A 17,036-nucleotide genomic window follows, 5' to 3' on the forward strand; every position below is an offset into this window, starting at 1 on the left:
ACCCACGTTGTTACAGTATGATCACCAATTTACTCTAAATTCATCAGAGAATATAGCAGTGAATTTAAACTACAGTGGAACATGGGAAAATAATTAGGATTAACCCCTAATATAGCACATAAAGGTCAAAACTGTGGAAAAGCAATACAGAGAAGCATGCACAAGATTGAATTGTTTATTAAAATGTTTGATTACAGTGAACCCTAACAGGAACTGCAAATGACCACAACAAAAACAGAGAACACGCTTATTCACACCAATACTTCTTCAGGACTCAGTCTCCATCAGAATCCCATTGAATCATGCATAATGTCATTCAAAGTGGTTTAAAATTTAAAAACAACTAACTGGCAGAAAAATAAGAAACCTACCTATTATTGGGCCAGAGATCTACTTACAGTACTGTATGTCTCTCATCTAACTGGTTGGCAAAGACAAAGTTACAGTCATGCAGTTATCATCTCATGCAGAGCTTGTGTTAGTGTTCATATCAGAATAAATTAAACAAGTGATATCATAATTTTGACTTTGGCATGATTGTTGGTACGGTATAAACACCATTAATATGTAATTGTGGAGACTTTCAGAAATGTTTTAGTGGCAAAAATGAAAGCAATATAATAAAAGAAGAAGAAAAAAACATCTGACCAAAACTGGTTAGTTTAAAACTGGATTAATTTTTACTTTTATTTTTCAGCAGCCCATCTTGGGTACGTCTGTGCTTATGAAGTTTGTACATAGTGATTATATACAATACGATTACTATATATTTCTGACAGGTTTAACCAATCTGGCAATGTTACTGTGACTCATTGTCCATGCCACTGTTAAAGTCACAAACTCACACTTTTCCCTCATTCCAATATTTAAATATTAACTGAAACTCTTGACCTGATTTAATATGTTGAATGCATTATATGGAATCAATATTGAATTGTTATAATGCATGAATGAAATGTTTGGGGTTTTTTTTTAACAAAAGTGAGTGTTATTCTGAATTGTGGTACACCACAAAAAAACAGTGTCTATTTAAACTACTATTTAAAGATATAAAACTTAGTTTAGACAACTACATTTTTTTTTTATAAAACACACAAAAGACAAATATCTTTCCAAACGTCCTCAAAGAAAATGAGAAGACACTCCCGTAACAGAAAGCACAACATGTTGATGTTTACAATATGACAGTATGATTATTTACAAAATCTAGGCAGCTGACAAAAAAAAGGCTGAGCTCATAACTGTGGCAAATATAGTTTAAAACTAGAAATATTGGCAGCAAATCATACAACCACTGTCCCGTGAGCCGAGGGACAAATCAGAGTTGAATGCACCAGTTTTTATCACGGGGAAATACTGTCACCCAAAGAAGACATGACCTTAGTGCAGAACACGCAACACAAAGGCTGATGGAGCGGGAGCTGAAGCACAGCAGGCAGGTTCAGAATCGTGCCTGGAATGGACGGACCTGCATAGACTGGAAACACACACAGTGAAATTAATGTTCACAGTTTGCCTTAACATGACTCTCAGATGCAATCATACAAGACTGAAATCCTCAGTCAGACATAAGGAGTGAAGGTCAGATGCAAATATATATATAAGAAAAACACAGCAGTGTCACAGTGTCTGTTTAGTGTTTATTAGAAGCACAGCTTATTTCTGCATATCATAAGGAACATGTTGTGCTAAACAAGGGACAGAACATATGGTTTCACATTTAACATTATACTATAAAGTAAATAACAGCACCAATATTACTAACACCAGTAAAAGCTTTATTCAATACATTTAGTTTTAACATTACCACCATCATTTGTGCAAAAACCTAAAAGTGCAATTTATATATTTCTAATATTTGCAGTGCAAGTAATTAAAAATAAAAACCAAAACAAACAAATAAAAAAACAAAGAGAAAATATATGACATAGATAGAACACTTAGTTTTAACTTAGAGTTCATTATCTTGAGGTTGAGGACAGATGTTTTAGGTTTTAACACCCCTCAGTCTCTGCTAAATTGTTCCTGCCAGCTCTTTCCTTCTCATTTCCTGTCACTACATTCTGGGTCCAATGAATTAAAAGAATCAGATGTAGATAAAGTGCAAAAAAAATGCAGGGAAATATGTGTACAGTATATTGCAGATTGTTTAGGATTAAGCTTATGACAAAATGCACATTTGTAATGGCCTGTTACCACAAAGGCAGTTTACATGTATTACAACAAGTTTTAGAAAAGCTGGCAATTAAAATTCCCATACATGCGTACATGTATACATACATACATACAGTACATGTCCAAATAATTTTATAACTTCACATTTGATCTTCACATTTTTTTTAAACTCAATGGCTTTTTGTTCGAGTTTTATTCAGAAGATAAATCATTGTGGCTGTTGTACTGATGAGGCTGTATAGCGTAGAAAAGCCAATTAGCCATGAGGTATGATATTGTCCATAAAAACACAGCTATTTAATGGAGAACCGCTATCCAATAGAACAGTAAATAATAACGTTTAAAAAATTACAACTTCATGTTCTTCTCTTTTAGTCCTTGCTGACAGATCATATCCAGTGTGCAGAACTTTGGTCCCAAGTTCTGCAGAAAGTCCAGATTATCTTCTGTGCTGTAAACAGATAACTGGTCCAGTGTCACAACTTCATTATTGGTTTCTTCAGCACCGTAATCATGTGGGTAACATTCAGGGAAGTCCTGCTGCTCCACAGAAAGATTATAAAGCTTCTGTAGTAATGAATCATCAGGAGAACAGATAATTAACATAAAGAACAAAGAAAATAAATAGATTCATCAGTTTTAATTTGGACAAGAACGTGCTAATAATTAGGGGTAAATGAGCTCACAAGAACTCATTTAAACTGACCTTGTAAACAGAATGTCTACAAATGTCTAAAATTTCAGTCTTTAATACCATTTATGTTTGATTTAATATGGTATATGCAAAGAAAATACTAGTTTATTGTATATACATTTATTTGTTTTTTACTCCTAAGAGCTAAACAACAGGAAACCTTTTTCTTTTTATTGTTGACACTTTCTAGTGTTCTTTCTTTCTTTCTTTCTTTCTTTCTTTCTTTTCTTCTTTCTTTTTTTCTTTCTTCAGTGTAAATCTATACTATCATGAACTCACAGCTTTATCTCTTTATGATGTCTACAATATGTCAGACAAACTTAAACAGCTGATCAGGTGAGTGGTCACTTTCCAATCAAATCATTTGTCTAATAGTTATATTCTCTTTTAACCATTTATTAATATTCAATCCATACAGTTCTGCAATCCACCATAATGTTAGTATTGACACCTTAATTGAGATGATATTTTCTTTACTTTAATTACCTTTGATATGAGGTGGACAAAGTACACAAATCCTATATTTAAGTAAACTTATACCCAAGTTCTAAGTCTTTTATTTAGTCAAATAAAAGAGTCCTCCATTCGCACCTCTACTTGAGAAAAAAATACAAAACCACTTACATATAAATGTACTTACTGTATGTAAAAGAAAAAAAATTACTGAGTTTGTATAAGATTACTGTAGCCGTTAAGTCATAGTATAAGACTCTCTCTTTCTCTCTCTTAACTAAGGATTTCACATATTGGATGTACAATAAGGTAATTATGTATAATAGTCAGAAGGTGGTGATATTACCCTTTAAAATGCTACACACCACTGTAGTTATGTAACACAATGCCATGCAGAAATTCAGTGAAATAAAAAGTACAGAAATCTGTAGTAGGATGTGATAGAGTAGAAGGAAAAAAAGTGTCCAATAATAAATATATATATAAATAAAGTAGCCATGTGAAAACTGTACTGTATACAAGTACAGTAATGAAGTAAAAATACCTTTAACTTCTGATGGGTACAGCAGATTTAAATTTCACTTTTACTGTTTTTATTTTCATTGCATTAATTTAATTAATTAAAATAGAATTTAATATAAACGCGCAATTTAAGCTTTACTACCAGAGCTTTTGTTATAAGAAATTCTGACCACTGCCACCTCCTGACCAATCAGAGACCACTGAAACTTTAATAAACAGCAGATATGCATATATATACAAAAGAGAGCAAGAATTTACCCTTCCAATGTGTTCTTGCATGTTCCAGTCTGACACAGGCCTAAAGGATCTGGTGAATCCACCCTGAAAAAGTGCAAATACGAATCAAAATAGGAAAAGAAAATGCCATATGAAAATACTAAAAAGCTGAAACTGAAAGCTGTTTTTTAATGTAAATCAATTTACCCTTGTGCTGTTATATGTACTATTCCTGTTTTTAGTCCAGCCCTGATGGAACACAAAACAATGTCATTTTTACTTTAAATACTACATATTTAACATTTAAACAGACAGCACTATCTAATGTAAAGGTTACATTTGCCAGTAACTAGATCCACTTGACAGATAATAGATCATCTTTAATATTTGCAATACACTTAAGTTAAATATAAAACAAACCTATATAAGCTGTACAGGGACAGTATTAAACCATTTAAAGAGACTGTAACTGTCTTCTGTTTAAATATATGTGTCTGATCATTTTAAGTCAGATATTAAGTCACATGTTAGTTTTGTAATAAGGCCAAAAGTGTGTAGTAGCATTTCACACATCACATCTTTAACTTTTATTTTAATGAATACTACACAAGACATCAAAGTTTTTGGTATGAAAACTGCGATGCAGGTGAAGTTATTTTTAGGGGTAGCAGAGAAATCCTGGTGTTAAAATGAGGCTGATATTTTTTCTCTTCCTTAGTACAGTATATCACTAAATCACTACATACATACAAGATAGGATTTTACTGGGCAGCACAATGGCATAGTGGTTAGGGCTGTTGCTTTGCACCTCCAGGGTTGGGGTCTGATTCGACTTTGCATGTTCTCCCTGTGCTTGGTGGGTTTCCTTACAACCTCAGTAGACATGCAGATTAGGCTAACTGGTGTTTCCAAATTGCCAAATATGAATAAGTGTATGTATGTGCCCTACAATTAATTGGCACCCAGTGCAGGGTTTTTAGCTTCAGCTTTTTTACAGATGTTGTGATGTTTGCTTCCATAATTTGCTGGTATTTAGTGGAATCCATTCTTCCCTCCACCCGTGCAATGTTTCCTGTGCCACTGGCTGCAACACAACCTTAAAAAAATTATAGATCCACCCGCATGCTTAATAGTTGGCAAGGTGTTCTTTTCATGAAATGCTGCTCCTTTTTTCCTTCAATCATGCCTTTGCTGATTGTGGCTTTGGTTCTATTTTAACTCCATCAGTCCACAGCACTTGTTTCCAAAATGCATCAGGCTTCTGTAGATGTTCTGTTGCATACTTCTGACATTGGATTTTATGATGGGGATGCAGGTAAGGTTTTCTTCTGCTGACTCTTCCATGAAGGTCTTGTCTGTTCAACCACCGCTGCACTGTGAAACGGTGCACCACCACTCTTGAGTCTGCTAAATCTTCCTGCAGGTTTTTTGCAGTCAAATAGTTTTTTTTATTCGTCTTTCTGACCAGCATATGAGCAGTTTTCTCTGAGAGTTTCTTGGTCTTCCAAATCTCATCTTGACCTCCACATTTCCCCTGAACTGCCATCTCTTAATTACATTTTTCACTGTGGAAGCTGTAAGCTGCCAATGCTTTGCTATTTTCTTGTAGCCTTCTCCTACATTGAGGGCATCAATAACTTAAATTTTCAGAGTCTTACACAGCTGCTTAGAGGAACCCATAGTTGTTGAGTGTCCGCAATTGTGTGCACAAGGTTTAAAGAGCCAAAGTACAGTATTTGTGAAGCTTTGAAATTGGCATTTACTAATGACAGCTATTGCCATGCATCAGATCTAATGAGCTGATTAGGGTCTAACACCTTGTAAAAAGAATCTGAGACTCTAAAACTCTGGTGCCCAAACTTTTGCACAGTGCCATAATAACGTTTTTATTTTTGTACAGTTTATGGCATAAGAAGTAACTATGCATTAATGTTTTCTGAAAGTATTATGCATTTTTTCCATTTTTCACGAGAGACTGTATTAACATCTTTTCAATTAAAAAAATACCAAAACCTGTTATTTATCAAGGGGTGCCTAAACTTTTGCATGAGACTGTATATATCTATATAATCAATATGTTTATCTTTTATTTGTTTCTTCAGTACTTTTTTGGATAATCCCCCATCCAAAAAAGTAAAAGTAAAATCCCTTCACAACTTTGTTAGGCTGACGACACTTAAATATTAACCTAGTATCCCAGTGTAAGTATTTATCCAATGATGAAAACTTCAAAGCACTTTTGTCGCTCTGGATAAGAGCGTCTGCCAAATGCCTAAATATAAATGTATATCTGTCTGTACAGAGAGCAGAGAGTACTTACCCTAACACTTTCTCTCTTCAGGTTTGCCAAATGATCAGCGCTGTTGGGATAAATCCGTGGCTCAAACTACAAGAAAAATGTAGAAAAAAGAATTTAGTAAGTTAATAAGGATAATAAGTGAATAGGGAAACAAGATAACGTTTGGTGACACTTTTTTTTTTGTCACGTTACAACCACAAATATAAGTGTCTCATAATTGTGAAGTGGAAAATGATAAATGGTTTTCATATATATATATATATATATATATATATATATATATATATAAAGTGTGGCATGCATTTGTTTTCAGCCACTTGTTTAGAACCACTTTTCATTGCAATAATAGCTGCAAGTCTTTTGGGATATGTCTCTACCAGCTTTGCAGAGTAAAGTTTTGCCCATTCTTCAGTATTGGATGGAGAGAATCTGTTTACAGCAATTTTCAAATCTTGCCACAAATTCTTAATTGGATATACAGTAGGTCAGAACTGGACCATTCTAACAAATGAATATGCTTTTATCCAAACCATTCTATTGTCCATATGTTTAGAAGGTCCTAGGGTTAGGGTAAGTCCTATGCAGACTTCTCATCAACTCTGACTAGCTTCCCTATTCCTGCTGAAAAAAGGCATCACCAAAACATTATGCTGCCACCACCATGCACTGTGTTAGTTTTCCGACACACATAGCATTTTGTATTTAGGACAAAAAGATAAATTTGGGTCTCATCTGATCAGAGCACCTCCTTTCACATGTTTGCTCTTCCCGCACATTAACAATGTGTTTCCTCTTGCCATTCTTCCGTAAATGGCAGATTTGTGAAGAGCATGACAAATAGTTATCATGTGAACAGATTCTCCCACCTGAGCTGTGGGAGCTCCCCCAGAGTTACCATGGGCCTCTTGGCTGCTTCTCTGATTAATGCTCTGGCCTGTCAGTTTAGGTGGACGGCCATGTCTTGGTAGGTTTTCTATACGCTTTTCTTTTTCTGGTGATGGAGTAAATAGTGCTCTGTGAGATGTTCAAAGCCTGGAATATATATTTTTTAACCTAACCTTGCTTTAAACTTCTCCACAACTTTATCTCTGACCTGTTTGGTGTGTTTCTTGGGCTTCATGTTGCTGTTTGTTCACTAATGTTCTCTAACAAATCTATGAGAACTTCACAGAACAGCTGTATTTATACTACAGATTAAAACTACACAAAGGTAGGTTCACTAATTAGGTTTTTAATTAGGGGGATCCAAGAAAGGGGGCTGAGTATAAATGCACACTGCACTTTAAAAAATTTATTTGTAAAAAAATTTGAAAGCAATTTATCGTTTTCCTTTTACTTTACAATGATGTGCCACTTTGTGTTGGTCTACTGCAAAAAACTAAATAAAATACATTTATTTTTGTGGTTACTGTGACAAAATGTGAAAAGTTCAAGGGTTATGAATACTTTTGCAAGGCACTGTAGGCTAGGGTAGGGTTGGCCAAGGTAGCCTTATGTGTGAAAAAACCTAGAAGAGGAGGTTAAGGTCCAATAAGATACAGTAGAATATTGTGGATTAGAGCAGGGTACGTTAAAAATAAAGGGTATGTTAAAAATAAAGGGTAACAATTAAATATTCACTAATTATATATGATTACATACTATGCACGTGTATTAAAAATATGCAAAACAAGCAATACATACCTTTATCATTTCGGGCATCAAGCCTTGATAAATGCCATTTGGGCTCTGTATGAATTATAGAAAAAAAAAAAAAAATTATGTATGATGTTAAGTGAAAGTGGCGACAGGGTGGTGTAGTGGTTAGCACTGTTGCCTTGCACCTCCAGGGTCCAGGCTCGATTCCTGTCTCTGTGTGCATGCAGTTTGCATGTTCGCCCCGTGCTTGGTGGGTTTCCTCCGGGTACTCCGGTTTCATCCCACAGTCCAAAGATATGCAGGTTAGGCTAATTGGCGGTTTCAAATTGCCCATAGTCTGATTGAGTGTGATGAGTGTGTGTATGTGTGTTTGCCCTGCGATGAATTGGCACCCTGTCCAGAGAGTACCCTGCCTCGTGCCCTAAGCCTCAGGGATAGGCTCCAGGTCCCTGCGACCCTGAATACAGGATAAAGCGGTATTGACGATGAGTGAGTGAGTGAGTTAAGTTGAAGTAGAGCAATTTAATCATTTATCTGTGAAAAATGCTTTAACACTAAACCCAATAGGCTAAGCGCTTTGGCTGCAAGGTTTTAAATGTACCCAGAATCTGCGCATAAACAGTCACACATACATTACATACAAAAATTGTATGCTTTTATACACTAGAGAGAAGGGTTGGAGTTATTTTATCAGTCTGATATTTGACTTGATCCCAAAAGAAAAATCTATGATTTAATGAATTAGAAGATTAAAAAATGTCCAGAACTTTAGGCCCCAAACCATCAGTTGGTTCAAATGTGTGTTTCTAAATATTATTGGCCTTATTAATAATAATAATAATTTTTATTTATATAGCGCCTTTCCAGAGCTCAAGGACACTTTACAATGAGTAGAAAACAGTCAACAAACAGAGGACAGGTGGATTTTGATGTAACATTCGGAAAACAAGTGAGTTTTGAGTAAAGATTGAAATACGGAGATGTTGTTAACAGAATGGAGAGTGTGTGGTAGAGAGTTCCAAAGTTTGGAAGCTGAATGATCTGCCGCCCATTGAAGAGAGGCGGTATCAAGGGACAACAAAAAAGCCAGAATCAGAGGAACGACTCGGAATGTAGGGGGCAAGCAAATTAAAAAGATAAGCGGGAGCTAAGCTATTTATAAATTAGAAAACAAGGAGATCATATGGAGATGGGGTTATATGAGCAGAGCGCTGGTATGAGTGAGTATTCTAGCTGCAGAGTTTTGAATATATTGTAATCTGGAGATGGTGCTGGCAGGTAGAATAATGAAAAGGGCATTACAGAAAACAATGCGTGATGAGACGAATGCATGAATGACAGTTTCATCATCTTTGGTACTGATGAAGGGACGCAGTTGGGCAAGGCGGCATAAATAAAAGAATGCAGATTTAGTGACAGATTTAATGTGAGGCTGAAAGGAGAGTGTGGAGTCAAAGATTACTTCTAAATTTTTGACAGAAGTTGATGTTTTGATGTGAGAGCCAGGTAAAATTTGTGGAAATGTTGCTGGTGAGTGCTGGGGTTCAGAATAAAATTATCTCAGTTTTGTTCATGTTAAGTTTCAGAAAGTTTAAGTTAAGCCAATCTTTAACATCCTTCACGCAAGCAGAGATTTTGTCAATTTGGGCAGATGGAGTACAGATAGAATAAAGTTCAATGTCGTCTGCATAAAAGTGATAGTTAAGACCATGACGTTAAAGGGTCAGACCGAGTAGGATTATGTGAATTGTGAATAATAGTGGGCCAAGAACAGATCCTTGGGGAACACCTCGCTTCAGGGGGACGGTGATCGAAAATCCTTAACAGAAATATAAAATTGTCTATCTGAAAGATAGGAAGAAAGCCAAGAAAGAGCAGTACCAGAGATACCCGGACCAGAGAGACGAGAAATAAGCAAATCATGGGAGACAGTATCGAAGGCAGAGTTAAGATCAAGTAGCAGCAGTATAGACAAGGAACCAGAATCACCAGAAAGCAGTAGATCGTTCGCTACCTTTACAAGGTCAGTTTCAGTACTATGGAGGGGGCGAAAAACAAACTGAAAATGGTCGAAGAGATCATTATCAACTAGAAAAGACTGAAGTTGGGCAGCAACAGTACTTTATAGTAATTTGGATATGTAAGGTAAATTAGAAATGGGACAATAGTATAGATAGTAATAGATAAAACTGAGGAGTCAAGGTTGGGTTTCTTGAGCACAGGTGTAACTTCAGCAGTTTTTTGTGGCAGAGGAAATGAAGCAGAGGTAAGAGATGCGGTAATGAAATAAAAAATAGGTGCAGAAATGGCAGACTGACAAAATTTCAGGAGAGAAGTAGAAGCAGGATCAAGGTGACAGGATAAAGAGTTTGATATCAGGATTAGCTTAGAGACAGAATCTGGGGTCATCAGAGAAAAACAAGACAGAGACTGATGGGATAAATTTGTTGGGTGGCTGAGCTCTGTATCAGTAGGGAAACATTGGTGGACAGTATTCGTCTTCTCAAGCAAATAATCCAAAAAAGAGCAGCAAAACTCATTAGATACAAGAGCATCCTGAGGTGGGCAGTTGGTAAGTTTATTATTAAATAATTTATTATTAAATAGTATTAAATAATGCTTTTGGCCTGTTGCCCGATTTATTAATTGTGGCAGAGATAAAGTTAGAGCAGCTGAAAAGAGAGTGGATTTATAACATTTAAGATTGTCTAGAAAAGCCAAATAATGAACAGTAAGACCGGTTTTCCTGTAAAGACGTTTAAGCCGTCTGCCGGTAGCCTTGAGAATACGAAGCTCAGGGGTATACCAAGGAGAAGAGTAAGTGTGTGGGGATATTACTGGTCTTGATAGGAGCATGCTGCTGTAGGATTTTAGAAATTGTAGAGTTGTAATTAGATTCACTCACAAACCTGAGCAATAAATGCCTACAGAAGACAAGCTTGCTAGATAACATATGTGACACTCCACAGATGTTACCCAACAAGCTTGTCTACTGTAGGCATTGTTCATTAACTGTAGGCATTGTAAGAAAGGTGGAAAAAAACAATAAATGATTCTTAATGTTCCACTCTGAATGTAAGCCAAAGCATCTGGTGAATCCATGAATTCAGTGCAATGGCTCCAACGAATAGGGTGGGAAATAGTGGTCAAAAGTGCTTATTTAATCATCATAATAAGCAGAAAAACAAATGTGCTTTTATGTGTTTTGTAGTGTGGCACCCATCTGTATATCTGTCTGTACAGAGAGCAGAAATGTCGTACACACCTGACCACTTCCTCTCCTAAGGTTTGCAAAATGATCAGCACTGCTGGGATAAATCCATTCCTTAATCTAAAGAAGAAGGAAGAAAGAAGAATTTAGTGAGTTAATGAAATGTTAAAAGGGATGGGATTTAAAAAGATTATCTTAGATTAATTAGGATAAGGAAGGAAAAGGATTTATACCCTGTGAACTTTTCTACATTTTGTCATGTTACAATCATAAACATAAATGTGTTCTATTGGGACTTTATGTGACAGACCAACACAAAGTGGCACATCATTGTGAAGCGGAAATGAAGTGATAAATAGTTTTTAAAAATTCTAAATATCTGTAAAGTGTGGCATACATTTGTATTCAGCCACCTAAGGCAATAGTTTATAGAACCACTTTTCATTGTAATTATAAGTGTCAAATGATCAAACTATGGGAAGAAGGTATAAACAAGAATATAGTACGTCTATCAATGGCAGGAAAAGTTGGGTTGCTTATACAGTAGTAGGGTTAAGAAGGATACAGTACAAGAGGGAAGAGGGTACTGTACGGTAGGGTTTGATTACAAAGCTAGAGAGGCAAATGGATTGGTGATCTGACTTGGAGCAGGTTGGAGAAACATCATTAATTATCTCTTTATCTGACCAGCAAAATCATCTGACTTCAGTGGACATTAGGTGAAAAAACAAAACGGCAAAACAAAATTCAATTGAGTTACGTACCTAATTAGTAAACAAGTGTGCTAAACTCATAGAAATGATCACAATCCAGAACATTGTACAGGATGAAACATAAAATGAAGCATGGTAGAATTATTGTCCAGGAAGATATAAAAAGAATAAGTTATTACAGTAAGTTATGGAAGGGTATGTTAAAAAAAATTTAAAGGATAAATATTCTGCTATAATATGCAATACACACCCGTGTCATGTCAGGATTCACGTCTTGATAAATTCCATTTTGGCTTTGGTAGAGTTGTGGAGCAGACTAAAAGAGAAATGCATACAGTTAAGTAAAAGTGAAGCAATTATCTTTTTTATGTTGCGGAACCACTACAACGCTGCACCCTGTGCTAAGTACACTCGGAACAAGGCTTGAATGTATTCCAAAATCTGATAAGTTCATCACTGTTCATGATTATTCATGAACATACTGTGAAGGCGGGCTTACGGGCTTGTGAACACATTACATTTGCATTTACATTTACATTTAGGCATTTGGCAGACGCTCTTATCCAGAGCAACTTACAAAAAGTGCTTTAATGTTTACATAATTGGATACATACTTACACTGGGTTAACTAGGTTAATAACTAAGTGCCATTAGTCCAACACAACTGGAAAGAGGTTTTTTTTTTTTTTTTTTTGGGGGGGGGGGGGGGTTGGGGGGGGGGGGTTAGCCCAAGTACTGGAGAAACAGATGAGTCTTGAGTCGTCGTTTAAAGATAGTCAAAGTCTTTGATGTACGGACATCTAGAGGCAGTTCATTCCACCACCTAGGTGCCAGAACAGAAAAGAGCCTGGATGAATGCCGCCCTCGAACCCTGAGAGATGGTGGGATGAGGCGAGCAGTGCTGGAGGATCGGAGGGAACGTGGTGCAGTGCGTGGTGTAATTAGCGCAGATAGGTAAGTGGGTGCTGGGCCATTTTTAGCTTTGTAGGCAAGCATCAGTGTTTTGAATTTGATGCGGGCAGCTACAGGAAGCCAGTGCAGGGAGCGGAGGAGTGGTGTGGTGTGGGAGAACTTGGGGAGGTTAAAAACAAGACGTGCTGCTGCATTCTGGATCAGTTGCAGAGGACGAATCGGGGACAGAGGCAGGCCTGCCAGGAGTAAGTTGCAGTAGTCCAGTCTCGAAATAACAAGGGACTGAACAAGCACCTGAGTAGCCAAAGTAGCCATTAGACAAAACTTTTCACTCAAACCACTCTCTCAAACATCACACACGCCACTTTACCTGCAGCCCCTGTGTCTCTGAGAAGGGGGCGGGGCTTGCTGATACACCTGGGCTGAAACGCAATTATTGTTCCCATTTTCCCGCCACCAGCGGGCAATAAAAAGCCGACGCCACGCTCAACTGGTGAGTAGATAATTTTAAAGCCTAAAATTAGACGCTTTCTTTCTCTGTCATAAATGTGTGCCTTGCTGGGGTCGAGGGGAGCTCAGTGGCTAAAGCATTGGACTACGGTATGGAAGCGTTCCAGGTTAAAAAAAAAAACACAACCACCACTGTTGGGCCTTTAAGCAAGGCCCTTAACCCCTTAACTGCTCAGATGTATAATGATATAAAAATGTAAGTCGCTCTGGATAAGAGCGTCTGTCAAATTCCGGAATGAAAATGTAAATGTCTCTGCCTGCTTTGCGCCACCTCCTCTGTATGGCTCACCTCACTTGCTTGGCTTGTCTCATCGCAACCCAGAGGGCACTGCTTACACTGAGCTATGTCCTGTGGACATGAGCCATTTACCTAGGTGCCACCAAAACCTCTGTTCCACTTCAGATCATAATTAAACCTAAGACTGTATATGTTTAACCTTACTGCTGAACATTGTGCTTAATTCACAGTTCATGCTTGTGGAATTAGGTTTCTCTATGCTTGTTAAACCTGTTACAATATATAGTCGCAGATAAATTGTGCCATAATAACCCCTATCCATGATCCTTATTCATAATTATAAGTTGAGTTCATAGGGACTCTAATATTCATTTAATAATCAGAAAAGTCGCTTAATCAGAATAAAAATGCATCATGTAACCATTTCAATCAAAGCACCCTTGCATGATCCAGCCAGATCTAAATGAAGAGGGTGTGGAAAAGCTTTGATTATTAGATCATTATGGAATTGTTAGCCAGGTGGACACTGGACATGAACTTTTTCATCCTCTTGGAATAAATATACTTTTGCATGCATGCATAATTCTGCATGTTTTACATAAAACTATAATCATATAATACTATATAATAATGCCGTCTGCGCTCTTCAGACTATCCGCCTTTGTGAAGTGAGTTCAGACAGGAGCATCGCTGGTTTTTGGTCTGCTTGTCTTACATAAAGCACATAAAGCATCTGGATATCAGGCATGTGGCAAAACACTGGGAAGTCCTAGCAGCTACAAGAAAAGCCTTTATAGAAAAGGTAGAAATCACACGATCTTAGCGTGAGGGAATGAGAATAAAACAAGATTCTTGCGTCTAATATTTACTGGAAATGTCCTAATGTTATTACTTAGTCCTTCGGCCCAGCTCCATAACAGGTCAAAGAGCAGACAGAAGAGCCAAAGGCTTATATTCATGTGCTTCCCTACATTTCCAATGTGGTGCCTAAATAGATCAAATGACTAAGTCATCTGTTAAAATATTATCTACATTTAGTTACTTGTACATCTTTGGTACCATGGACCACAGCAGTTGATGTACAGACCACAGCAAATCCTTCAGTTAAGAAGCTGCACATACAATCCTTTAACTCATCCTCCCATGTTATCCCATATACAGTATGTATTGTATAAGGCACAATGCAATAGGACAGCATAGAGCAAAGTAATTACTAGGCTGAAATTATATGAGCCATATGAATTAATATGTTACTGATTGTGAACACACCTTGCAGTCTGAAATGCCTCCTTCTTCATTGTACGACATCAATTTTGGGCTGCCATCAGTACACGCGAATTGCTTGAATTCCTTTTTCTTGCAGTGAAAACTTAAGCAGACAATCACTGAAAAACAATTCAAGAATCCTTAATTATATAATTAAATAATATACAGTACCATGGCTTGCAAAAGTATTTGGCCCCCTTGAACTTTTCCACATTTTGTCACATTACAGCCACAAACATGAATCAATTTCATTGGAATTCCTACGTGAAAGACCAATACAAAGTGTGAAACAAAGTGGAACAAAAATCATACATGATTCCAAGCCAAGACCAAAATGTGACAAAATGTGAAAAAGTTCAAGGGGGCCAAATACTTTTGCAAGCCACTGTAGTTTTTAATTTTTTTTTCTAGGTTTTCCATTATAGTAAACTTTTTTTCTTTTAGGCGAAGAAACTTTTTTACTTTTAGGCAAATATAAAATGTTGATTTTGGAACAAAGTTGTTGTTTTTTTGCATTTGGCCTTTGTACACACCACCACATTGTGAAATAAAAAAAACACTTATGATTTAAGCAAAGTCATGACTTTATGTTTTAATTCACAATTAAATTTTGCAACCATGCATTTTCAACAAAAACACTACAGTGTGTTGTGCTGCTTTTTAAGATTTAGGTTGAGTCTGTGTCATTCTCACTTGTCTGGCTCACACACTCTCTCACAAACTAGTTCATGTAGATGGACCGAATGAATTTTGTAGTGTTGGAAAGTATTTTCTGCAATTTTTTTTTATTGAAAAGTTTGAGACTGACATTTGTGGCAATTATCTTTTAAGAAAATATGTGGAAAAAGTTTTTTTTTCATGTTTCTTACACTCAAATCAATTTGTCTAGTTACTTGGCATCTATTATAATTGTATCTCTTATGAAAAGACTCACAGGCCAGCAACAGCAGTGTTCCCAGTAGAATCCCTATAGCTGCTCCATGGAGCCTGGTCGATCGAGGTCGCGGGCCCAGACACACATCTCCATTCCCACAGTCACATATGACCACTTTTAAGACATCATGTCCTAGTACTCCCTGTTGGTCAGCAATCTTCAGTGGAACTGAATAATTCCCATATGGCAGACGATTCAGACTAATCAATATGGTCTCGGACCCTGAGTCAGGAACATGGCAGATGTTTGCAATTATTACAAACAAGACATGATTAAAAGTGATTAAAAATAACAGTGTAGTATGGGCAAGTAAATATCTTGTAGAACATGTGCATTGGCTGCACAATTGTCTAAGATGCTGTTGGTGAAAACTAATGAACACCATATAACCAATTAGAATTAAGCATTTTTTAAACGATATTACAGCAATTCAAATTGGCAACCAGTTTATTTTTTATAGCAGTGAACACATTTTAATATGTTTTAGTGGAAGTAAATTAATATGACTAGCAACATTGCCAAGTTTTAACTACTTGTTACCTGGGTTTTGTTCTAACTTCCACAGGCTCTGCAGCTTTGGATCATCCTCGCCAAAAGTAAAGATGAAGGGTCCGTTATATGGAAAAGCATCTGCATCCTCTGCTGTGACTCTGAGTCTGTCAGCTTTGTTTCCACACATTACTAAAGTATTAGCAGTTAGATGAGGTGTGTTATCATTCTTATCCCCAACATAGACCACAACAGTGCCTGAACCTGTGGCAGGAGGTTCCCCTGTGTCACAAAACAATAAGAGAAAAAATATACATTGGTCGGAATTGTAGAAATCCAGATGGAATTTAGCCCCAAATTAATCGCCCTAGACAAATTTAAAATATATAAATAATTTTAAAAAAGAACTGGAATAAATTCCAGCTCAATGGGTTGCTTTATTAAGTAGTAAGAAAAGGTGTACAGTCAATTAAAACACATTGTACATGATCAATTAAAATCATACAGTATCTGCCATGTCTTTAAACTGAAGAAAGAAGCATTCATAAATTTAATTCTTTTCAATTCATTCAATGTTTTATAATATTTAACACAGAATATAACAGAATATAAGCTTTAGATAGGAAATATTTAATGAGTGTTGAATTTGTTTATTACCTTTGAAAACAACCTATGAAAATTGTTATACAGTGAAACCTCGGATTACGAGTAACGCGGTTTGCGAGTGTTCCGCAAGACGAGCAAAGATTTTTTTTTAATTTTGACT

The 17,036-nt window shown here is 36.5% G+C and overlaps 1 protein-coding gene across 6 annotated transcripts in view; it reads right to left on the bottom strand.

Annotated features, from left to right (window-relative positions):
• Positions 1 to 235: 235 nt before the first annotated feature.
• Positions 236 to 17,036, bottom strand: part of LOC128510067 (cadherin-like protein 26) — a 32,203-nt gene continuing 15,402 nt past the window's right edge. For 5 of the 6 annotated variants that reach the window (XM_053482041.1, XM_053482039.1, XM_053482040.1 and 2 more), the window contains exons 11-20: positions 16,322 to 16,552; positions 15,782 to 16,003; positions 14,851 to 14,966; positions 12,172 to 12,237; positions 11,263 to 11,328; positions 8,043 to 8,087; positions 6,381 to 6,446; positions 4,268 to 4,309; positions 4,103 to 4,165; positions 1,645 to 2,742 (exon numbers count right to left, since the gene is read on the bottom strand). In XM_053482041.1, the coding sequence (XP_053338016.1) occupies positions 2,524 to 2,742; positions 4,103 to 4,165; positions 4,268 to 4,309; positions 6,381 to 6,446; positions 8,043 to 8,087; positions 11,263 to 11,328; positions 12,172 to 12,237; positions 14,851 to 14,966; positions 15,782 to 16,003; positions 16,322 to 16,552 (1,136 nt within the window). In that variant the 3' untranslated portion in view covers positions 1,645 to 2,523. Of the gene's footprint in view, positions 1,478 to 1,644; positions 2,743 to 4,102; positions 4,166 to 4,267; positions 4,310 to 6,380; positions 6,447 to 8,042; positions 8,088 to 11,262; positions 11,329 to 12,171; positions 12,238 to 14,850; positions 14,967 to 15,781; positions 16,004 to 16,321; positions 16,553 to 17,036 lie in introns of those variants that run through there. The other variant, XM_053482044.1, reaches the window with a different exon arrangement.

The sequence above is a fragment of the Clarias gariepinus genome, chromosome 22, assembly GCF_024256425.1.
Source record: "Clarias gariepinus isolate MV-2021 ecotype Netherlands chromosome 22, CGAR_prim_01v2, whole genome shotgun sequence".
Lineage (NCBI taxonomy): Eukaryota > Metazoa > Chordata > Actinopteri > Siluriformes > Clariidae > Clarias > Clarias gariepinus.